Source organism: Corvus cornix, chromosome 4 (genome assembly GCF_000738735.6).
Source record: "Corvus cornix cornix isolate S_Up_H32 chromosome 4, ASM73873v5, whole genome shotgun sequence".
In the NCBI taxonomy this organism is placed as follows: Eukaryota; Metazoa; Chordata; class Aves; order Passeriformes; family Corvidae; genus Corvus; species Corvus cornix.
In genome coordinates, this window is record NC_046334.1 from 12,017,941 (window position 1) to 12,041,611 (window position 23,671).

General features: G+C 41.0%; 1 protein-coding gene across 1 annotated transcript; it reads left to right on the top strand.

The window, feature by feature from the left end:
- Window positions 1–140: 140 nt before the first annotated feature.
- On the top strand, window positions 141–23,291 carry SMARCA5 (SWI/SNF related, matrix associated, actin dependent regulator of chromatin, subfamily a, member 5). Its single transcript, XM_039550929.1, has 25 exons — window positions 141–148; window positions 863–1,424; window positions 3,766–3,840; window positions 6,068–6,234; window positions 6,852–6,952; window positions 7,599–7,699; window positions 9,621–9,800; window positions 10,242–10,397; window positions 10,500–10,631; window positions 10,906–10,974; window positions 11,340–11,449; window positions 11,728–11,954; window positions 13,360–13,481; window positions 13,566–13,718; window positions 14,921–15,053; window positions 15,505–15,653; window positions 16,039–16,158; window positions 16,398–16,508; window positions 17,059–17,172; window positions 17,783–17,905; window positions 19,071–19,203; window positions 20,161–20,279; window positions 21,417–21,629; window positions 22,043–22,153; window positions 22,997–23,291. Exons 1-25 carry the CDS (start codon window positions 141–143, stop codon window positions 23,060–23,062), a joined length of 3,555 nt encoding a protein of 1,184 aa, XP_039406863.1. The 3' UTR covers window positions 23,063–23,291.
- Window positions 23,292–23,671: the final 380 nt, after the last annotated feature.

Below are 23,671 nucleotides of genomic sequence, written 5' to 3' on the forward strand. Positions count from 1 at the left end.
TGTTGTATTCAGGTGGTTACAAAACTGTACTTCTGTACCTACAAACTTGGTCTGGCTCCATCAACCTGAGCAAGGGGACGTGAGAGGGTGGCTCTGTGACACCCTTTTCGTGACTGCTCAAGCCCCTCTACCCAGAACTCATGGAGAGGTGAGGAACCCATGCAGCAACCTGAAACTTCCTCATCAGTAACTTGCTGTACAGCACATTGCTGACACCTGCTTTAATCACGCACCACTGCTGCTTCCACCTGGAGGTGCCGGAGCCATGAGGTGGCACAGCAGGGCTGCTGCTGGGCTTCACCCAGAGCATGGCTTCGCCTCCTCGGCTGATTCCTGAGCCCTTCCTGGAGGGGATTGAAGATGGTGAAGGTCCCTGAGGGGAAGCTGTATGAGGAGCAGCTGAGGTGACTTGTTCTGTTCAGCCTGGAGGAGACTGAGGGGAGACCTCATCGCAGTTACAGCTTGCTCGTGAGGGGAAGAGGAGGGCCAGGCACTGATCTCTTCTCTGTGGTGAAAGTGACAGGACCCCGAGGCAATGGCCTGAAGTTGTACTGGGGAGGTTTAGGCTGGATGTCAGGAAAAAGTTCTTCCCCCCAGAGGGAGGCTGGGCACTGGAACAGGCTACTCAGGGGAGTGGTCACAGCAGCAGCCTGACAGAGCTCAAGAAGTGTTTGGACGATGCTCTCAGGCACAGGGTGTGACTCTTCAGGATGTCCTGTGCAAGGCCAGGAGTTGAACTCGATGACCTTCCAACTCAGGATACGCTGTGATCTTACGCAGGGTATGAAACCTGATGCCTGCCCAGGCTTGACCTGATCTCTCCTGTACGGCCCTGAGTCACGGGGATGTGAGGACCCCGCAGTTACAGAGACGACTTCCGCCCCCTGCCCGGCCTCAGCAGCCGCCGCGGGCTCGGTGGGGTCCCGGCAGATCCCAGACGGCTGCTTCCCGGGCGCTCCGCGTGCGGATCGCGCGGGCCCCACAGCGCCCCCAGCGGCGGCGGCGCACGCTGCTCGCTCCCCGCCGTCCCCGCCGCGCGAGGGGGGAAGTCTCGCGAGCGCGGGCTCGCGGCGCGACTTGCGCGCTGGTTGGCGGCTCCCGCCGGGACGGGCCGGGCCGGGCCTCGTTCCCTCCGCCGGCCGCGCTCCGGGAACCGGGATCCGCAGGCCGCCGCCGCCTCTTCCTCCTCCTCCGCCGGGATTCCGGCTGCCGCCCGCCCCTGCCCGCAGCCCGCCGGCCGCCAGCCCGAGCCTCGGCGGAGCGCCGTTTCCTCGCGGCGGGGATCATGTCCGCCGGGCAGCCGCCCGCCGCAGCCGGACGAGCCGCCCGCGCCGCCGCTGCCACCGGGCGCCACCACCGGCGAGGCCGTGGGGACGGGGCCGCCCTGCGCCGCCGGCCTGGCCGGGGGCGACATCAAGATGGAGGTGAGTCGGCTTGGGCCGGCGGGGCCCCCCACTCCCCGGCGGCAGGTGGGACACCCCGGGCCGCGTGGGGCCGCGGGAGACAATGGAGGAGCGGCCGCGGGGCCGCACCTGGCAAAGCCGGGCCGCGCTCCGCCTCCGCCGCCGTCTCTTCTGCCCTCCCTCCCGCCGGGAGCGCGGCCCGGTGGGGTGGGGGTGTCTGGGGGGGGTCCCATCCCTCCGCGCCCCCTCCTCGCCGCGCAGGGGGCCCGGGAGTCGTGCTCTTCCTGCCGCCGGGACACGGGGAAGGAGGCGCTGCGGCCGGGTCACGCCGCGTATTTGTTTTCCAAACGGGGCGGCGGAGCCCCCCGCGCACCCGCAGGCTTTCCCTCCGCTCCTGGCTCCCCGAGACCCTGCCCAGCCTTTGCGCTTCCTGCTCCAGCAGCGAGCCAGCCCGGCGTCTAAAAAGCACGAGCTATGCTCTTCTGCTGAAGTGCTTCAAAACTTTTCTCTTTTTTCTTTTTTTTTTTTTTTTTTTTTTTTTTTTCCTTTTTGTTGTTGTTGTTGTTGGGGGGCGAAAGACGGTGTGAGGGTTGGTGGAGGGGTTGTTTTGGCAACAGGTGCGTATATTCCAGAAATTTCAAGGGGTTGGAAGTGATTGCCTGGAGATGCTAATTCTATCGCAGCATTGTTTCTTTAATGATAGCAGGAAACTGGTCGGTCCTGCTTTCAGCGCTGGGTGTTTTGTACTCTGGGTCACGCTGGGCTGTCCAACCTACTTGATCTAAATAAATTTGCAATTGCCATGTTTTTCGGATGAGCAAGTAGCCAAAGCACTGTGGGAAATAATTCTTGCTCGAACCTGCAGAAATAGGGCAATTCCGGGCTGGAGTTTAGCGTGTGGAGGCTGAGAAACCCGTGCTCTCGAGGCGCCTGTGTGCGAGGGCTCTCTGTGCTGCCAAGTTCTTTTTTTACCTTGAGAAGGGATTTCCTGGCATACAGTGAAGTTGGAATGCCTTCTTGATAGTCGTGAGCATCGGAAAGACTGCTTTCCCTGGTCTCCAGCTAAACTGCAGGGCTTTGTCATCTGCACAGCAGATGATGAGCTTTGATGGCCGTGCTGCTCCACTTTCCAGGTTTGGCGGTGCAGGAGAAAGGGGAAGTTCGAACAGAAGTTCCAACGGTCCTCTGCTTGTGCTCGATGGGTGTTGGCTCAGTCCAGTGAGGGATGAGTAAGAGGATTTGGTTATGACTTCAGAAGAGCTTTAGCCATAACTTCTTATGCTCAGTTCTTTATATTTTGACTGAATGAAACATTTGTGTTAGGATTTTTCTGTTTATACATGTCTCACCTGCCAGAGGTTTGTGAGGAAATACCCACCGACAAACATCCCGTTTCTTGCCAGCCTTTGTTTCATTTGATTCTTACTTTTGCTGTTTCTTTGTTCTGTATTGGCCAGTAAAGATTGAATTTAGCTCCATTCTTACTTGGCTCAGTTAAACAGATGGTTAATAAACACTTGAAAGCATTTCATTTGTTTCATTTTCTCATCCTTTAAGAGTTATTTTGTAATGTTACCTTAGCATTGTTTATCAGGGAAGGATCATCTCACTGCTTTTAGTTTTAGCAACAGAAGATAAAAATACATATGGGAGATTATGTGGAAAGAGTTAACCTAATGACAGAAGAGACAAGGATAAAAAAGCCCTGATCTGAAAGAGTAATTGAAGGCAGTATGTTAAGGATTTGGCAGGAAGAGAATGAGGGAGGACTGCCCTCTCCCAGCCAGCTGGTTTTTCTGTTGTTAGTAGTACCATGGGCAATAAACATTATTTGATTTAGTAAACTACATAGGGGAAAAATACTGTTTCCTAAGTTCTTCCTCAGCTTTCAGGACAAAACTGCAGTCCTTGCTTAGATTTGTTCCTTTGATGCAGAATGATGAGGGACCAGGGCAATCTGGCAAAAACCTTGAATTTACCCTCGCCTCAGGCCTGGAGCTGGTGCTCTCATAGTCTGCCCAGAGCCAGCTTCAGGAGGGGTTGGCTCAGCACCCTGGAGGTGGCATGCTGAGCTCCTGGACCACAGCTGTCTCCCTCATTCACGTTGATGTGCTGCTTTAATGATGGAGCTAAATCGGATTACAGAGACTCAGCTCTGTCCCTCACCCTGTGGCAGGGATCTTTGATCCATCTCCAGGTAATTGTATAGGAAATTATAATAGAGAGCTGACTACTATCTATCCACATCAGGTGCCACAGCCAGCTTTTGCTGCTTTGATACAATGTGAAACAAGCTTATTCTCCTTCACATGGGTATCTTCTCTTTTTCAGAAATACTTCTTTTTAATTTTTTTCACCTCAGGAGTCTTTTGATGATGCATCTCTGGCGAAACAAAAAGAAATCCAGGAAACAGATCCTACGTATGAAGAGAAAATGGTATGTAATATTTAGGACTATGTACAGCTATTCAGTACTTATGCACTTATTTAAAATAGATTTGAGTTTCCGTTTGCTTGTTTGAAATATCTTAACTGGATTTCTAAAGCTTTGTCTAGGTATTAAAAAATATTTAAGTAGCTTGAAACAAAAAAAAAATTCCAGAAAAACGCTCCTTGGACCCTTCTCCTTTCCAGCATTTTAAAGTTACCTGTAGAGCAGTCCATCCTGTAGGCAAGAGGGATTATAAAGAGTTGAGCATTCAGCTTCTCAGTCAGAAATGGAAAGGTTGTCTAGGAATGTCTTTGTGAAGCTTTAATTAGAGACCTCAGGTTTTTGAAGATGGGAGTGATTCTGTGCTTCACAGGTTAGAAAGGAGAAAATTTGCTATTTTCCTTTTTTTTTTTTTTAATAATATAGGGTCTTTTTAGTTTTTACAATGTAAGAGATGGAGTCGCCCATTCCTCACCATCTCATCACAGTTTCTCTCTCTCTTCCTCCCTGTTTGCCTTTCTTCCTGTTTGTAATTCCAGTGTCTGTGACTCCATGTGGAATTTCTTCATAGGAAAGTGAAACTGATTCTTATAATTTGCTGCTTCCTGTGTTTCTTGCCACTGAAAATAACCCAGTCATCTTCTGCATGTTTCTTTGTGCTACTTTCTGGCACACTGAAGGAAGTGAACTTGGAATTGTCTCCTTTAGTCTCTAGACAGACACAATAACAAGGGCAATTGTGTTTTAGAGATGCGCTGAAAAAGGAAATGGGAAAAGTGTCTCTGTTGGTATAGGGATAGCTCAGGGTTGCAGAGTACAGCCTGTTCTTTTCTGTGTCCTGTCTAAAAGGCACAGATAATGTTTGTTAGTCCCTTAAAGGAACATCCTTAAGTGCAGTTAAAGCAAGTGTGGAGATGTGTGTGCAGAGCCAAAACTTGCAGAAGATTCCTCACTAAAATTTTAGAACAAGAAACCTTCTGCAATGCAGTTTGCATTTCTTCTACTTCTCTTTTGTACAGCCAGTAAAAAAAGGACTTAAAAATAAGGGTGTGCAATATGGATAGTAGTGAGATCTTACCTAGTTTAAACCTCAGAAACTCTTGCAAAGTAAGCAAACAAAACCTATGAAGAATAGACAGGAAAACTTACTTTTAGTGGATGTGGATTGTAGCTGTGTCGTTCAAGCTTAAAACACACTTAGAGTGAGTCTGAGTCCTCTGTGGTACATCAAGGTCTCTTTCGTGGTCTCTTTATTCTCTAACACTTTGTCTTCCTGTCTCTTCCATAGTGCAGGATCTATTTGCTCTAAGGAGGAAAACACTCACAGAGCTGCAATTCCTCTTGCAGAACCCTGGAACATATGTTCCTTTTTACTAAGAAAGCTGACTTCCTGTAGCTGTGCTGCAAGTTGCTAAATACCAGGTTGTGCTGTGATAGCTGGCAGAATGTCAGAGTGGTTACTGTTAGCCTTGGAGCTGTTTTTGGCTTGTTTGTCTGTTCAAAGTTTTGGTGTGGCCTTGGCAAGGTGTGTTGATTCCAAATGGAACCTGTCTCTAAGAAGCTGAACCTTTCAATACTAATACTGTCTGCTGTAATCTTTCTTGTGCAGCAGAAGCAGCAACTCCTATCAAAGGGGGTAGCCTGATGAGTTAGGCTGGGCATATCTAAGGTCTGTGCTACTGAAATAGATGTTCTGGCTTGTGGCTATGAGCTGCTCTGCCCTCACTGCCCTCTGATGCCAGCTCTGTTGCTTATCTGACAGCCCAGGGAGGTTCTGTATCTCACTGAGCAGGCAGGTCACCGGTGCAGTAGGGAGCAGTCGTTGCCAGTTTGGTGAGAGATGAATGAGTACAATGAAGAATCTCTTGTGTGATAGGTGGGGGAAATTTTTGGGAGCGGGACTATCACTTTTGATTGGAGAAAGTTGTTAAGGGGACTCTTATTTAGTGAGACCTGTGCAATCTTTGTGCCGAAGTCAGATTTCAGTCTTGGCACAGATCTGTCTTGCAGCTTTGATCTTGCTGCATAGCAAAGGTGAGCCTTGGCCCCAAAAAAGTATTGAGTCTGTCAGCAGCAGGTATATTGATGTTACTCATCTCTTCTTTGGTGTTGTAGTGATGTGTATAAAGTAATGTGAATCTATATTTTAAAAGTATTTGTTTGCTTTTTCTTTTGAATGAATACATACTGGAATGTCTCACACTTGTTCCACTTAATTTTCCCTTGTCACCAGCAAACAGACAGAGCAAACAGATTTGAGTATCTGTTGAAGCAGACTGAGCTCTTTGCTCATTTCATTCAGCCTGCTGCTCAGAAAACTCCAACTTCACCTTTAAAAATGAAACCTGGACGTCCACGAATAAAGAAGGACGAGAAACAGAATTTACTGTCAGCTGGCGAGTGAGTGATGACACATAGGCCAACTTGTACTATAATTAAGATTTTATTGTACTTTAAAAGTGGAAGTTAAACTTGCTAAGTTTTTTGTCCTTTGTCAGTGTGTATGCTTTTTTTTCAACTGCCTACCTGTAAGTTGAGGGTTGCTTAAGAATTCAAGGAGTTACAAGAGATTTGTGTTGATGCTAAAGCTTTCCAGCATGAAAAAAAGCAGGGGCAGAAAAGTAAAGCAGCCGTCTAAATTTTAAGAGCTTGTGAAGAACGTCAGTATGCAACACCTTGCAGCAGCTTGAAAATTGTAAGTCTAGAAATTTGGATTGCCTTCATTGCAGCTTGTAGGGCTCCAGTGTTTGGCAGCTGCAGCAGAACTTAAATGCAGTGTTGTTCCCTGTCTTACAGTTAAAGGCCAGTACTGGTGCACACATTGATCCCTTTCCAGTCACTTTGGGCTGATATTTGAGCCTGCTGAACATGAATTCTAATGAAGAATCTTGCTAGAAATTTCTTTGGGTGTTTGCATTCTGTATTGCAATATATCCATTAATGTACATTAGATTTATTTCGCAGCAAGCTGATGTCTTTTCAGTTTATCCAGACACTACTTTCTTGGACTTTTCCAGCTATCGGCACCGTAGAACAGAGCAGGAAGAGGACGAGGAGCTGTTAACAGAAAGCTCCAAGACAACGAATGTCTGCACTCGATTTGAAGAATCTCCATCATGTGTGTTTTCTTTTTTTTTTTTTCTTGCGCCTCTTCTTTTTCTTCAAAATGTTTAGAATGAACTTGATTTTCATGTTCCACAAGGATGATGAAATAATTTGGCGGGACAGGAGGGGTGGGGGGGAAATATCCAGCATCAATCTAATGGTACAAAATGTATTATTGAGGAACTGCTTATTTTCAGTTAGGCTAGCAGGATGGTCCAGTGCGTCTTGTCCCTTAGAAATCCAGTTGCTATATTTCAGTTAATAGAAAAGAGTTATTAAGTCTGTCATCTTATAATTTTTACATATCTCACCTATGTTCTGGTATAATTAACATCACCTAACAGCTTCCAGTTCATTTAATGGAATTCAGTATTCTGCTTTAATGCTTGACTGTGTTCTGATTTGGACAGTGGTGATAGAGTTAGAATTTCCATGTGCTTTGGGTTCTTGCAGAAAACAAAGCTGTTGCAGCAGCTTGCAGAAACAAAATTAGCATGTTGCTGTCTCCACTCTGCATTGTCCTTGAATTTATTACATGAATTTATTACTTGATGTTGTTCTGTAGCTTTGGTAATCACTGTCAATTAGCAGACAAGAGGTGGTGAAACTCTTTCCTCAGTTTTTGTATATCTTTTAGTCTATTCTTTGATGTCTTTTAGATGTGAAATGGGGAAAGCTGCGTGATTACCAGATCCGAGGACTGAACTGGCTCATTTCTCTGTATGAAAATGGCATCAATGGCATCCTGGCAGATGAAATGGTATGCACAGAGCCCATGTTTAGGATCACTTAAGAACACATGCAGTACAACGCCATTTTAGTCTAGCTGTGTGTATATATATATATGGGAGTTTTAATAACACAAAATGCAATACATAATTTGCTAAATCTTATTTTTCTTATGTGTTTAAAGTCACTAATTTTAAAAATGTCAAAGGTATCTCACTTTTAATAAATTGTGCAGGCAGATTTCAAAAATAGACATATGGAAAGGGAATCTGTCAACCTTTAGGAACATGAAGCTGGTGGAGGGGAGTTGTTCCACAAAATGATACGTCCTCTTTTCTTTCTCTCTAAACTGCAGGTGTTGTGTTATGGTATTCTCAAGCTGCCCTTGTGAGTAGAGTGTCATATATGAAAAGAGCAGCAAATGTGGAAACACTTCCTGTTGCTAGGGCCACATGTAGATGGCAGGATATGAGTATCCTATATGGAGTAATCTCCACAGAACAGCTACACCAGTGGGAATTTTCTGGGAAAAACAGTGCAAAGATAGATGTTGCTAGGGAGCTGTGTTAAAATTTCTCATACACCATGACCATGGGCATTTCAGTTGGCACTGGCCATAGTAGCTTTTGCTTCTGTTTTTAATCTTTTCCCTCAAAAGACAAGGGATGAATGCAGAAGAAATTGTAGTAGTTTCATAGGCAGATGTTTTTGTCCCCTTAATAAGTTTAGATGTATCTCTTTTTCATACAGAGTAGAAAAGAAGAAACAAAAATCTAAAATCAAATTAATTTCAGCGTATTGCATTTCCCATATCTTGTAATTTCTGTATTATAAAACTTAAAGATAAGTTAGAGACAAAGGAGTTTAAATTACTGTTTAGTAACATGCTTCACTTTTAAATACATCAAGGATTTTCTTAAACATGCATGCTTACGAATAGAGGATTTTTTTTTGGCTAAGTGGAGCAGGCTTGTTTTAATGAAAACACTTGGGAAGCTTTGAGTCCTTGGATTTGTGGTATTCCAAAATCCATCTTGTGTTGAAGAGATCAAATATTATTAAATATTTTTGGTTTATTTTTAGGTATTTATTGTTTTGAAGTTATTAATGCTTTTCACACAGCTTATAAGCACTTTTCCACATCTTGTACCAGGTGGATTTTGGTAGTCTTTGAAGACAAAGACTCAAATTTTAGAACAAAATATGACTTCTGCTGATGGTGTTTAGGGTTTTTAATTCCTGTGAATTTGAATAATATTTTTAATTACTTAAATTATAGGAATTATCTGATTTTTCAGGTTTTCCTCAGTTTTGTTTTAGTTAAAATTATATGTTGAAGACACCATGTTTTACCAGAAGCTCAGTATTTGTTTTATTCTTTGACATATGCAGTTTTTTACACTTGTTTGGTTCTCTCCTCACAGGAACTGATGTCATTGCTGGCCTGTGGAAGCCTCCTTTTAAAAATGAATTAAGAACTTATTTACTATTATAAAGCACTAATAATATATAATATTATGGTGATGGCGTCATTAATATTAATGCATAATTAATTGAATAAATTAAAATTTCATTATTCACTTTATTTCAAGTTTAAGAGAACACCTAAATCCAATTTGTAAAATTTGACCTCTAAATAACCTGCGTACACCATGGTCTACAAAACAAAGTTTTAGGAAATAATGCTTCCTTGTACTTTTAACAAGGTGTCTTACTTGAAAGGTAAGGCAAAATTCTAACTTTATAGTCCAAGGTTTGAAAATGTTACTCTTGCTACTTTGTTTTAATGAAATGCAGGAAGCCATCCAAGCCTTTGATAACCCTTTTTGTATCTCCCTCATTTGTTCAGGCTGCTGTGCCTTCCATGCTGTACTCGGAGCTCACTCTTGGGTTTTCTTAAAGGTGTTTTCTGAGAGGTTTTCTTTTTTCTAACACATTAATGTGTCTTACAGGGTCTTGGGAAGACACTGCAAACAATTTCTCTTCTTGGCTACATGAAACACTACAGAAACATTCCTGGACCTCACATGGTGTTAGTTCCTAAGTCCACTCTGCAGAACTGGATGAATGAGTTCAAGAGATGGGTACCAACACTTCGAGCAGTTTGTTTGATCGGTGACAAAGACCAGAGAGTAAGTTTGGATGTGGTGGTTTTTCCTGTGTATTCCTGTGTAAATCCAGCATGTGATCTTGCTGTTCTTTCCCATTCTTTCCCTGGGGAGGATATTACTTGGATTTGTAGTGGAAATCCAGCATGTGATCTTGCTGTTCTTTCCCATTCTTTCCCTGGGAAGGATATTACTTGGATTTGTAGTGGTTTAAGATCTACAATGCTGCCTAGTTGGGATATAACCAGCTTAGAATTCATGTGTGTGTTCCCCAGCTATTGCTTCATAATTTCTTGTTCATAATTTCTTGTTCAAAGATTTGCTTCTCCTTTTATGAAGGCAGGACACTGTGTAGACCAACAAAACCTCATGAGACTTAAAATAGGAAACTGTAACAGTGCTACTGTGTTCTTTTTGCTTTAATTTGACAAAGCCTCAGTAACTAGCTGTCACTTTGTTATCTAGGCTGCCTTTGTGAGAGATGTGTTGTTGCCTGGAGAATGGGATGTCTGTGTAACATCATATGAAATGCTTATCAAAGAGAAGTCAGTATTCAAAAAGTTCAACTGGAGATACCTTGTTATAGATGAAGCCCACAGGATTAAAAATGAAAAATCAAAGGTAATTTATTTTACACTGAGAAAGAGATTTGTGTGAGTTATTAGGTGGTGGTGTGGGGACTAGTAATGTTTTTATATTTGCTCATGTCTCAATGTCCTTCAGTTATCAGAAATTGTGAGGGAATTCAAGACTACCAACCGGCTGCTATTAACTGGAACTCCACTTCAGAACAACTTACATGAACTCTGGGCCCTTCTAAACTTCCTTTTGCCAGATGTCTTTAACTCAGCTGAAGTAAGTCTTCATTTCTGCTAATCAAATTAATTTTGCTGGTTTTCCAGATTTGAAAATAGACCTGGATATATATAGTTAGGGATGTCAGTTACTGATAAATGATAGATTGACAGTTAGAAATGTTTGTGTTACAGAGCTTTTCATAAAAATAGTCCAAATAGGGTCATTTGTTCTTTTACTTACTGGCTATACAAGAGTTGTGTTTGTTCACCATTGTGATGCCATTGCACCTTGAAAGGAAGGCTCTGACAAACTGATGATTTTGTTGATACAGGATTTTGATTCATGGTTTGATACAAACAACTGTCTAGGGGATCAAAAACTGGTGGAGCGCCTTCATATGGTGAGTCCTTCTGCCTTTTGTACAAGTGTTACTTTTACCTAAGTTAAATCCTAAACAATTCTTCTAATGCTTATGATAGACTGTTAGGATAAAAGAGATTATTCCAGAAATTTTCAGTCAAGTAAAATTAAGTCAAAGGACACAGAACCATATGAAAGATGATTTTGACCTAATCTTTGAGTCTTCCAGAGAAAGCACATGTATATCCCATGTACAGCAAGTAATCTCTCCATATAGGTTGCTTTCTCAGATTGTCTAATAATAGATCTGGTATCTGTGATAGAGAATATCTGCTCTATGTTTTGTCTATTGACCTGCTGAGTGTTTCAGTTTCCAAAATGCATTTCATGACGAACCTCTTCCAGGTGCTACGACCATTCCTTCTCCGTCGCATCAAGGCTGATGTGGAGAAAAGCTTGCCTCCAAAGAAGGAAGTTAAAATTTATGTGGGCCTCAGCAAAATGCAGCGAGAATGGTAATTAATGCACATGCTTGACTGGGCTGTGGTTAAGGCTCGGAAGGAATGTGCTGTCTGTGACTTGAAGGTTGTGTGGAACTTGGTTTAATTCTCTCTGATGTACTCCCAGTTTATGCCTATTTCTTTGTGACACTGCTATGATGACAGAACCATGCATGTCAAGAAGATTTACCTGATAAAATGAGGGGAGGGTGAGATTTTGACAACATTTGCTGCTTAAAAACAGACCAACTTCATTTTAGTGACCAGAAGGTTTTTTCCTTTCTTTGCTGTAGGTATACCCGAATCTTGATGAAGGACATAGATATCCTGAACTCGGCTGGGAAGCTGGACAAGATGAGACTGTTGAACATCCTGATGCAGCTGCGGAAATGCTGCAATCACCCTTACCTCTTTGATGGAGCAGAACCTGGCCCACCTTACACAACAGACATGCATTTGGTCACCAACAGTGGCAAAATGGTAGTTCTGGACAAATTGCTACCTAAATTGAAAGAACAAGGTACATGTCTTGTTTTGAGAGCTTTTTGGTTAGGTGATGTTTCTGTGTATCCTGAGCAAAAACCAGCAGACTTTAGCCAGGATTATTGTTGGTTTCTAGTATGATACGTGCTTGAATCGGTAGTCCATTATGGCTTTTTGTGCTGAAGTGTTTTATTTTTTTCCTTTTTTTTTATCCCAGCTGAGACCACAGAAATATCATTTGATTGGGGCTTTAGGTTTTCTTTCCTAGTCTTATTAGCTATTTGAAATAAAATCATGTAGTATTTTAGCCACACCTTTGATTTGCCATGAAGGACCATCTCAGATTCAGAGTCCTCATGCAGGGTTAAAGTCAAATCCTTTGTGAAATGTCGGCGTTTCTTGCTGGATGTGATTTTGAGCAGCGCCTGAGGAGGACATGGAGGAACTCTTGAGTTGTTTTAAAGTTATTTGATAGTAGGGACAAAGCTTTGAAATGGATTACTATAAAACTCACTTGCCACAGAGTTTTTGACTCTGGAATAAATTTTTAACTCATTATTTTTTGAAGTTACTGAAGTAGCTTTGCTAAAGGAGTTGGAGGTAAGTTTGTGAGTGGGGACACTTTGCAGCAAAACAAAACCACATCCAAACCTCGGCCTTCAGTAACATAAAAGTAACGTGTACTTTGTATCTAGGTATCATCCAAGCAGCTGTGGCCATATAACTCAAGATTAAAAACCAAACAATTCAGTGGCTACTGTGCTTTTTTTGATCTTGGTTTCTTTCTGCTATCAGGCTTATTGATGAAGTGTTGTAATTAATACTGGCCTGGTCTCAAATCAAATTATCATCTTAAGCAAAAGAGTTCAGTATTAGCCCTTGAGTCTAAAGGACAAAAGGATGTAGAAACTTTGTTATATCCTGTGTTTTACTTAAATTTCTCCAGTAGACTGGAAATGGTTGTGTATGTATGCATAAATTACTGAACATTTACTTTTCTCTTTTTTTTTTTAAGTTGTTCTTGGCAGGTAAGTAAACTGACAAGTCTTTAAGAAGAATTCACTTTGTTTCTGGAGATCTTAAATCCAAACCAAACAAATACGTCAAAATTTTATTCTTTATACTCAATGATGTTTTTGTATTTGTATTACCATCTTACTCTGTTGTGTCTGGGAACATTTTGTTCAGGAGTACAACACAAAACAAAAGGGAAAAGGCAGCCATTAACTAGACAGTGACATATCAGAGTAAGACAAACATGGCTTGGACATGCTGTCACAGCAGCAGCTGCAGCCCTGCATGGTAGTTTGGGGTCTGAAATTCAAACTACTTTTCTTCTTAGTACATGGAACTGCCCTCCTTCCTTTTCTGGTAGTGCAGACTTGCAGTTTGTTAAATCTTAAGTTTTGGTGAAAGCATAAGAAACCTTTTTACCCAAACAGGCTCAAGGGTTCTAATCTTCAGTCAGATGACAAGAGTCCTAGATATCTTGGAAGATTACTGTATGTGGAGGAATTATGAATATTGCAGACTGGATGGACAAACTCCTCACAATGAACGACAGGTATTCACAATTTTAAGGGTTGTATTTAAAAATACTACTTGTAAAACATTTAGTTCAACTGATACATTCTTCTCATTTATTTAGGCTTCCATTAATGCATTCAACGATCCTGACAGCTCAAAATTTGTGTTCATGTTGAGTACACGGGCAGGAGGTCTTGGAATCAATCTGGCTACTGCTGATGTTGTAATTCTCTATGATTCAGACTGGAATCCACAAGTAGACCTCCAGGCTATGGTAAAATTCCAGATGGAAACTTCATTTTTCTTTTCTTTCTCAGAGAACGTTGCTAGAAATGCGTACTTCCAAAATAAATTGGTATTTTCCCATTTTAGCACCAGGAGTAGGATTTGTAAGACCAATTTTCAGTTCAAGTGCAGCTTCTACTGTGTTTCCATTAGGCCTTACTCATATTTGGGTTATAAAATGTTTTATGCAGTGGGAAATGCTGGGTGTATGCTACACCTCTTAGTATTATTTAATGAAAATAGCCTACTTGTTTAAGTGAAAATGAAATAAATCTAGGTTGTTAGTCCCAAAACTATAAAGCTTTAAAGTTTTACAATTGCAGGGAGTGGAGGTGAACGTGTTTACACTGTTTTTCCTGAGATCTTGAAAATGAAATACAGAAAAGTTGAATTAAACTTTTCAAAAACTGCTTCTATGGTGATGGTAACTGACGGATCTCCTTTTAGCAACTATCTTTAATTTTTTTTAAAGTAGATGTGCATGCATCTCCATCCTGGAAACATGTCAAGGACATTAGTGACCACCTAAGAAAGCAAAGCTATTTAAAAACTGCCAGTGTTTTTTTTTTTGACAAACGAGGCCTTTCAGTGACAAGTCTTGGAAATCTCTTTAATGACTTCAGTTAACCTGTAGGGTCTCAAATACTCTAGCAAAAATTACTTCAAATAACGATGGAACTGGTGTGTAGAAGCTCAAGTGAGACAGGACCAGCTGCCACTACAGGTGTATTTTGAGCATACTGATTCTCACAGTGGTTCATGTTTCCTAGTCATGAGAGGCAGGGTATTGTATTTTTCGTGAACTACTCATGGTACAACTGTAGGATTTTGAGAAAGGCAGGTTTTGGTCAGTACAAAGATGATTTCTTTATTCTTTGCTTTTACAGAAGGTTGCTTAAGGTCAGGTGCATCCAAGTCTTCTCCCTTGTGTGATTTAACAAAAAACTCCAAAACTTGCTATTTTTTAGCCACGATACATAGAGACAGACTCATTGTCGATGTTACTGACAAAAAACCCCAAAACTTGCAAAGTAGATAAAAATGTAATGTTTTGGGTAGCCGTGGATAGCTGTAAACATTTAAGTAACCTGTTTTGTAAATTAGTGTGCTGGAAATAAAGAAAATCTTAAGCCTAATTATGGAGTCATGCTGGAAGACAAGTACTGAACTTTTTGTCACTGTTTCGGCCAGGATCGAGCACACAGAATTGGCCAGACCAAGACTGTCCGGGTGTTCAGGTTTATTACAGACAATACAGTGGAGGAAAGGATAGTGGAGCGTGCGGAAATGAAACTGCGCCTGGATTCCATAGTCATCCAGCAAGGCAAGTATATGAAGGCACTTCCTGTCTAGGATGCAATTCTCTTTTCCCATTGTAAACCATGGTGGAATCAGCCAGTAAGAACCAGTGGGAATGTTGCTTTTGCCTCAGCTGAACTCTGAAAAGAGGGTGCAAAGGCCTCATCCACTTGAAAATTTATTTTACTGTAGAAGTAGGTATTTCCTCGCTAACTTTTTGCTTACCTCCCTAGCGATAGATGCATACAAGTGGATAAAGTCAGATTTGTTTTTTTAAAGCACTCAGCTTCTTCTTTAAACCGGGAAAATGAATGTCTTTCCTTTTTCTAATAGATGGAGAAAAGTTGGTTGACTTGCTTGGAATCAGTAATACATAGCTTGTATGTGGAAATACAAGGAGGAGAAAAATCACGTGTTGCCCTTCCATAACATAAACTCTTTAGTTAGTTGCTATCCTCGAGTGTTTTTATCTTTAGGAAGATTGGTGGATCAAAACCTGAATAAACTTGGAAAGGATGAAATGCTGCAAATGATCAGACATGGAGCAACACATGTGTTTGCCTCAAAGGACAGTGAGATTACAGATGAAGATATTGATCACATTTTGGAAAGAGGGGCAAAGAAGGTGAGAAGGTTTGGAAAGGGGAAGCCCACATGTAGATTTACATGTGATGGCAAGATAGTGTGTCTCTGGATGATACCTCAGTTCCAAGCTGGAGAGAAAAGGGGTTTTGCTGTGGAGGGTTTTCGTGTTGCACAATCATGTTTGTTTTTTCTGATGTTGTTAATAAGATGTTTTATAGTCAAGTACCTTCTAGAATGGCTCCTCTTCTTTCTGGCAATGGGATGTTTTAAAATGAAGTACCTTGCAGAGTGGCTCCTTTCTGGGAATGAGGTGTTTAATAATGACGTGCCTTCCAAAATGGCTCCCGTTCTATCTGGGAATGAGATGTTAAATAATGAAGTACCATCCAAATGGCTACTGTTCTTTTCTGTATCCCCCGTCCAAGACTGCGGAAATGAACGAAAAACTTTCAAAGATGGGTGAAAGCTCCCTTAGGAATTTTACTATGGATACTGAATCTAGCGTGTATAATTTTGAAGGGGAAGACTACAGAGAAAAACAGAAGGTAATGTTTTAAGTTTCTTTCGGAGGAATGCACTAAATTGCATGTTTTAATCATATTTATTTAAGAGGTATTGGGTAAAATACAGTGTCATCTATGATAATATTTTAAATAAAAACATTTATAACATAATGAAGTAGATGTAGATCTAATTTTATATAAAATTTGTAGCTTGCAAAATCATCATGATTTTGCAAGACTTAATTTTTGGTTTTTGGGGTGGTGGGTTTTGTTTTTTATAGTTGGCATTTACAGAGTGGATTGAACCACCTAAAAGAGAAAGAAAAGCCAATTATGCTGTGGATGCTTACTTCAGAGAGGCTCTTCGAGTCAGTGAACCAAAAGCACCCAAGGTGAGTTGACTAATTAAAAGAAATAAATTGTTGAAATGTGCATGGTAGATGGCTAAAACTGTAAGCAAAAAATTGGTCTTTAGTCATAAAAACTGCTCTGTTCATTTTTATAAAGTGGAGAGACTATTTAAAGTTAGAAAAAATTTCCAAATTACTGGAGACAAACTTCTGTGAGAAAAAAGTAAGAACAGGATGAAACTTGTAAGATGTTAGGAGGGTAAGATAAGTTTTTTCTGGTTTTTACTTCAGCAGCTGTAAATTTTCCTTACCTATTGATGCTTTAAACATGTGTGACTTTTTCCCCAGCCACCTCCTCCTCCTCTTCCCAAAAGACCTCTCTTCCCCTTCTCTCACTGGTCTTTTACTTTCAGAATTCTTTGTGGTGGTCATTGTCTCTTGCATGGTGTGACTTTTCCCCTCCCCCCCCAAGTTAAGACGGTACATTTTTGTAACAATAAAGCTTTTTGTTTGCTCATAAACTTAAATCAGTTCTTACAAGGAAGCAGATTCTGGATGCAAAAGGGAGCCACATGCAAGCTTTGTGTTTCAGGCTCCACGGCCTCCAAAACAGCCAAATGTACAGGACTTCCAGTTCTTTCCTCCTCGCCTGTTTGAACTATTGGAAAAAGAGATTCTCTACTACAGGAAAACAATTGGTTACAAGGTAACTGAAGAATTTCCTTCACTAGAGGGATGGAGCACCTCTGTTAAGAGGAAAGGCTGAGAGTTGGGGTTTTTCAGTCTGGAGAAGAAAAGGCTCTGGGATGACCTGATTGCAGCCTTTCAGTACCTAAAGGGGGCTTACAGGAAAGCTGGAGAGGGACTTTTTACAACGGAATGGCTTTAAACTGACAGAGGGCAGGTTTAGATGGGATATTGGGAAGAAATTCTTCACTGTGAGTGTGGTGAGGCACTGGCACAGGTTGCCCAGAGAAGCTGTGGATGTCCCATCCCTGGAAGTGTCCAAGGCCAGGTTGGACAAGGCTTTGAGCAGCCTGGTCTAAGTGGACGGTGTCCCTGCCCATGGCAGGGCATTGGAAATGAGGTGATCTTTAAGGTCCAGTCCCTTCTAGGTGATTCTCTTAAATTCACACATTGGAACAGTTTACTGCAACAGTAGGAGATTATGTACTTTTCCAGCCTTTCACAATAATTGAAATTGAATAAAATAATGTTCAGCTGAAGAAATTAGTAGTTCATATTAACAAAAAAGTGACAATTAGCAATTATTTCTGAGAAGTTAATTCAGTTTTACAAAGTGCAAAACCTTTCAGGTACCTCGTAATCCTGATCTCCCAAATGCATCCCAAGCACAAAAGGAAGAGCAGCTTAAGATTGATGAGGCTGAACCTCTTAATGATGAAGAACTAGAAGAAAAAGAGAAGCTTCTAACCCAGGTATTGTTGGGTCTTCAGTGAGACTGAAATCAGCTGAAGCTTGTTTTGTGTTTTACAGTGTTATGGGAACATTTCTTGGTCACTGATTCACATGTGCTGTAGTTAACAAATCTGCAAATTTTCGTTCTGACTGAAGAGAGTTCTAGCATTAGGTTTGTCATAGGTCTGGATATCGGTTAAGAACATTAACCAAATTAGTGCACTTGGATTGGCTGTAGGCTGTGGGACCTTGCAGACTGGCTGCAGAGCTGGGCGTGCTTCATTCCACATTATTTAATGCTTATCTTCTGCCTCAGTTTCACACCCATGTGGAAGTGAATCCTGGAGTCTGAATGGTCAGTTTTCCTAAACTATACCTGGTAGTAGATAGTGCCCCTCCTTAAAAGAGGGTATGAGCTGAATAGGTACATAATCAGCAAGCATGTATAGTTGAATAATTTAAAACAGGTGAATGCCTGATATGCCTTATTTGGATATTGTATTTACACATTGTATTTTGGCAGGGGAAAAATTACAGGACAGGATTTCTTGCTTGCATAGTAATGAGCTGGAACAGCTCACTGTGGAGACACCAGAATCACAGAAGTCAGGAATCAGTACAGTCCAGTAAGCTGTGACTAAGTCACAACATGACTGGCAGAACTTGCTACTTCCAACTACTTGTAAAAATTATTGGTAATATGAAATGAACCTACTTTGGTAGCTCATAACTTCAGCAGTGCTACTTGTGTACCTGCTGAGTGTCCTCATGAGGGAGAGTGACCAATGGCTGACGGTGTCTGTGAGGCACCTGGGGGGACTTTTTGACAAAACAAAAGCTGTTGTAGACACTGCTTGCTTCACTTAAACAATTTTTTTTCTTAGAAAGTGATCCCATGCAGAGAATATTAGGAGGAGGGATTAATTTATCAGCTGAAAACTTACCAGAAATTACTAGGTAACTAGAGAACTAGTGCTAATCATTATGCAATATTTAGATGGAGAGACTATAGTGACTGTAGTATAAAAACAGTTTTTCTACTAAATTAAACTGCGGAGAAAGAAAAGGTTTGACACTGTGGAATGACAGAAGTGTTACAGGCAATTTAAAGAAACCTGTTGAATCAAATTTGAAGATTGACAAATCCTGACCTCTGTGCAATGTTTCCTCTTGATTGCTGTACAGGGCTTCACTAACTGGAATAAGAGAGATTTCAACCAGTTCATCAAAGCCAATGAGAAGTGGGGCCGTGATGACATTGAAAATATAGCACGAGAAGTTGAAGGAAAAACCCCAGAGGAAGTAATTGAGTATTCAGGTAACTTGATTCTGTACTCAGTTCTGAGAGTATCTAACTCTGCTTGCCTTGTTTGAGCTGCCTGTGAGCATGGCAACTGCTGAGAATTTCTTACACTGCTATTCAAGGTTTTCGGGGTAAATTATACAGATGGATTTTGGATCTGCTGATCTGGCTTTTACCATCTTTAGTGCCTGCATAATTAAGACTGTACTAAAATGCACATGTAAACTCTTGCTGAGCTACTTTACTGTATCCTAAAGCTAACTGGGTCTTCAGTTCTTGTTAATTTTTTGCAAAACGAAATGCTGAGAAACAGTGCTTAGCTGGAGAGATTTCCCTTTTCCTTGTATTTACTAACCGGTAGTTAACCTTTTCCTCCTCCTCGAGAACAGAACACAGTAAACACATCATGACTGAACATACAGTCACCACTGGTTTTTGTAACCTGAGTCCACTCGGCTACTTACCTTTCATGTCCCGGAAATGTTTTCCACTGTAGTGTAGCTACAAGGTCCTGGCACTACATTTCTAAAGGTATAGAGCAGCTTGAAAATGTGAAAAACTCTTCTACAAAAGCCCTTTAAACACCTAATTGTCTTTTAGGCACTTCCTTGTCTTCGGCCACTCAGTTGCCCTCTTGCTTCTCTTGGTAAAACTGTATTCTGTTACATCAATTTCCATTTGAAGAAGCTTTTTTTCCTATGAGAAGGAAACTGACACACAAAAATCTTTCTGACCAGTATTGCACCTCATTTAAACTAAAGATTCCTATATCTATCTGCCTTAAAACAGCATTTATAATACTGCAGCACATGGTAGCAGGAAGGGAAGGTTCCTTATCAGCTAAATGCATGTCTGTTGTTACACAGCAGTAAGCTCTGGTAAAAGCAAGGAACAGCTAACATCCTTTTTTAAGGTAAAACCTCTGACTTCTACAATGCACGATAAGAAACTAACCGGTTGTTCTTTTCTTAGCTGTGTTCTGGGAAAGATGCAATGAACTCCAAGACATAGAGAAAATCATGGCTCAGATTGAAAGAGGAGAAGCCAGAATTCAGAGACGAATCAGCATAAAAAAGGCTCTTGATACGAAGGTGAGTTTGCTTTGTTTCCTGCTTTGCTTCCTGGTGCCAGTGAGGGGAGATGCAGGACCTGTGTCTGGTCAGTGCTGCTGATGTATGAAGATACCTTGGGCATGACATTGGCCTCTTTGCATAACGCTCAGCAAATGCTTCCTGTGGCTTTTCCATCCCACAGAAGCCTGAGTTACGGTGTACCCTGGCGTTTGTAACAGTCTTCTGTATTATAGCATGCAGTTCAGAGTGCTGTATAACAAACTCCACATAGTACAGGCTTTAGGAAGGAGCACAACTCCTCCTGGATATATGTAACTGAAAATAGGAGAGAGAGAGGGATGGAGAGAGAGAGAAATGGAGGAAGATGGAGAGAGTGGGAGAGACAGGGGTAAAGAGATGAGGGGGAGAGAGAGAGGTAGAGAGATGGGGAAGGAGATGGGGGAGAGAGAGAGGTAGAAAGACGGAGAGAGAAAAGGGGGGAGAGAGAGAGAAACAGAGGGAGACAGGTAGAAACAGGTAGGGATAGAGGGAGTAGGTAGAGAGACAGAGATAGCAGGAGATGGAGGGAGCTAGAAACAGAGATGAGAGAGCAACATCTGTTTAGAGCACTTAGACTTACCCATCAGAGGAGGCTTTTGTTCTTGTCTGTGTTTCACCAAGCAGTATTTGGTAGTGAAGAGATTTGTAGTAAATTAAGACATTTTACCAGAATTTTCTCCCCTCTTCAGGTTTGCTGAGTTAGTTCTCTTCTAGGGAATAAGTGTGGGACTCAATAAACCAGAAGGCAGCTGAACCATGTGCTAACTCTCATGTACCTTTTCACTCTCACTCTGATTTTACCATTTCCTGAGGATTTGTGCTAAAAAGGATTGTTGCCCTTTGAATCCTGACCTGTTTTCAAATGTAGTGAAAGACTGCCATTAGTCAAAAGATTACAAAGCTGTGTACTGTCTAAACCAGAATTTGCCAGTTTAGATATCTTTGATAACTGCACTGTCCTGAACCTACAGTCCTTTTCTTGTGGTGACTTAGCATGGGAGATCCTTAAAGATCCAGTTTTCTGTCTTCATGTGATGTATTGCTTTCATACAAAAGACGTCCATGCTAATTCTGACCTATTTCTTAGCTTTATGTGGTCTTATTTGTTTTGTTCAGATTGGGAGATATAAAGCCCCTTTCCACCAACTAAGAATATCCTATGGTACTAATAAAGGGAAGAATTACACTGAAGAGGAGGATCGCTTTCTAATCTGTATGCTTCACAAACTAGGATTTGATAAAGAAAATGTCTATGATGAATTAAGACAATGTATCCGAAACTCGCCGCAATTCAGATTTGATTGGTTTCTCAAGTCCAGAACTGCAATGGTATATATATATTGCTCTTTTTTGTTCATGAATGCCTATGACAATATTAAATGAAATTAATATTTAATTAAGTTGCTGCTGAAATGCTGAGGTAGGTGCATTGGGAACAAGGCTTTACCTTTTTATAGCTTTTCAGCAACTGTATGGGTGGCAAATGCAGTTAAACTAAAATGGGAGGAGAAGTTCAAAACTGAATTAAACACAAATGCATTTTAAAAAAGCAAATATCCATGATCAAATCCATTCCTGTGAAGCCAGTCAGTAAGTAAGTATCATGAAACATTTCATTCTTTGTTACTCTTGACAAGATCCAGTGAAACACTTACCTACTCACCAGCATTTTTAATATTCTAAGAGCATTTTTACAGTAATTGGCTGCCTAAGGTACTGATTGAATATGTTGTGTAATGCAGGAGCTGCAAAGGAGGTGTAATACTTTAATCACTCTCATTGAAAGAGAAAACATGGAACTGGAAGAAAAGGAAAAGGCAGAAAAGAAGAAACGTGGACCAAAACCATCTTCAGTAAGATTTAAAAAGCATTTCTGTGAAAAAGCTCTAGGACAAGTGGTATCTAAAGTTATTTGAAACCAACGACAACTTAAGAGAGCAATGTTAAAAGCTGCCTAAAGTTCATGTTGGTGTTCAGCTAGTACAGTTGTGGATGTCAAATAAAGGAAAAAAGGTTCTTAAGTGTAGCTCACATGCTTTGGAGCAGATAAACTTGTTATGTTTTGGATCACTGGGTTGGTACACTATAGATTTACCCTATACAGGTACAGGGATGTATTTGGCATTTTGATTTATATAATCTGCTAAATTGCCACAGATGTGTTTACAAATGGGCTTGTAGAGCTAGACTGGGAAAATAGCACAGATGCTTGACAATTCTCTTTGCTGACTAAATTAGAAGTATTGCTAATATGCCGGCCAGTTTTGTAAATAAAATACCAGCTTTACCCATTTTCTTACCTCCATTTGTTGTTCAGGTCATTGCCTAGAGCTGTTGTAGCAAAACCTTAGAAGCACAACTTACTTGGCAGATGTGCAGAAATCAGTAAGGTTAATAGTGATGGGTTATTAAGTTTCTTAGACCTGTTCACAGAACCTTTAAATACCTTTTCATAAATAGGAAGCTTTATGACATTTGCTTTTATACACTTTTTACCTCTGTGAAATCATGCTCTTCCAGATTTATTTTCTTTCCAGAGAATAAAAAACAAAAGCAAAGATGTGCCACATCTGCAATTTAACACATTTTAAAGCTGCTAGAGTGTAAATCTTCTCCATCTGCTTTGTTTTGAAACACATTGCTTGCTTACAACCTTTTTATATCACAGTAACTCACTATCAAATCTTACCTTGCAGGCACAGAAGCGCAAAATGGATGGTACTCCTGATGGGCGTGGGAGAAAAAAGAAACTAAAGCTGTGAATGCAGAATTTTTTTAATCTCCAAATTTAAGAAGTAGTTCTTTAATTTACGGGTCTTCATAAGATGTACTGTATAATGCTTAACTATTTTAAAGAACATTGGGTTCATCTGTTTATTGAACTAGAACATAGTACTTAATTGTAGTTTCACTTTTTTAAATGCAACAGCTGTGCTGAATTTTTTTTACCATTAACACTTGAAGTAATAAATTGTCTTCATTTATTAATAAGGCTTCTCGTTACCTTTTTTTCGTTAATGTTTCCACTTGAATACATAATTGTTTAGTCATCCCCCAATTTGTTTCCTCTTAGGGTGTTGTGAACATTATGATAAATAGAACTGTTTAGTGGTGTTCTCTTGGTACAAGCCACCACTCAAACTCCATTTCTGGGAATTTGTGGCTTTGACTTTACCTTTACTGAACTTAATTTTACTGTACAAACATGTTCAGTTCTTCGACATTTTTGGAAAGGCTGGTTATTTACTTCAAAAATAATGATTGGAAAAAAACTGTTAGCACTTTCTGCTTAAAATCTGAGCCTGAAGAAAGGTTGTTGAGTTACGCCGAGGTCTGCAGTTCATTAGAATGGCCTAAGCATGGCAGAATTG

Coding starts and splice junctions, on each gene's coding strand:
- SMARCA5 (XM_039550929.1), top strand. Junction 3,841..6,067: donor CTACGTATGAAGAGAAAATG/GTATGTAATATT, acceptor CCTTGTCACCAG/CAAACAGACAGAGCAAACAG. Junction 22,154..22,996: donor GTGGACCAAAACCATCTTCA/GTAAGATTTAAA, acceptor CTTACCTTGCAG/GCACAGAAGCGCAAAATGGA.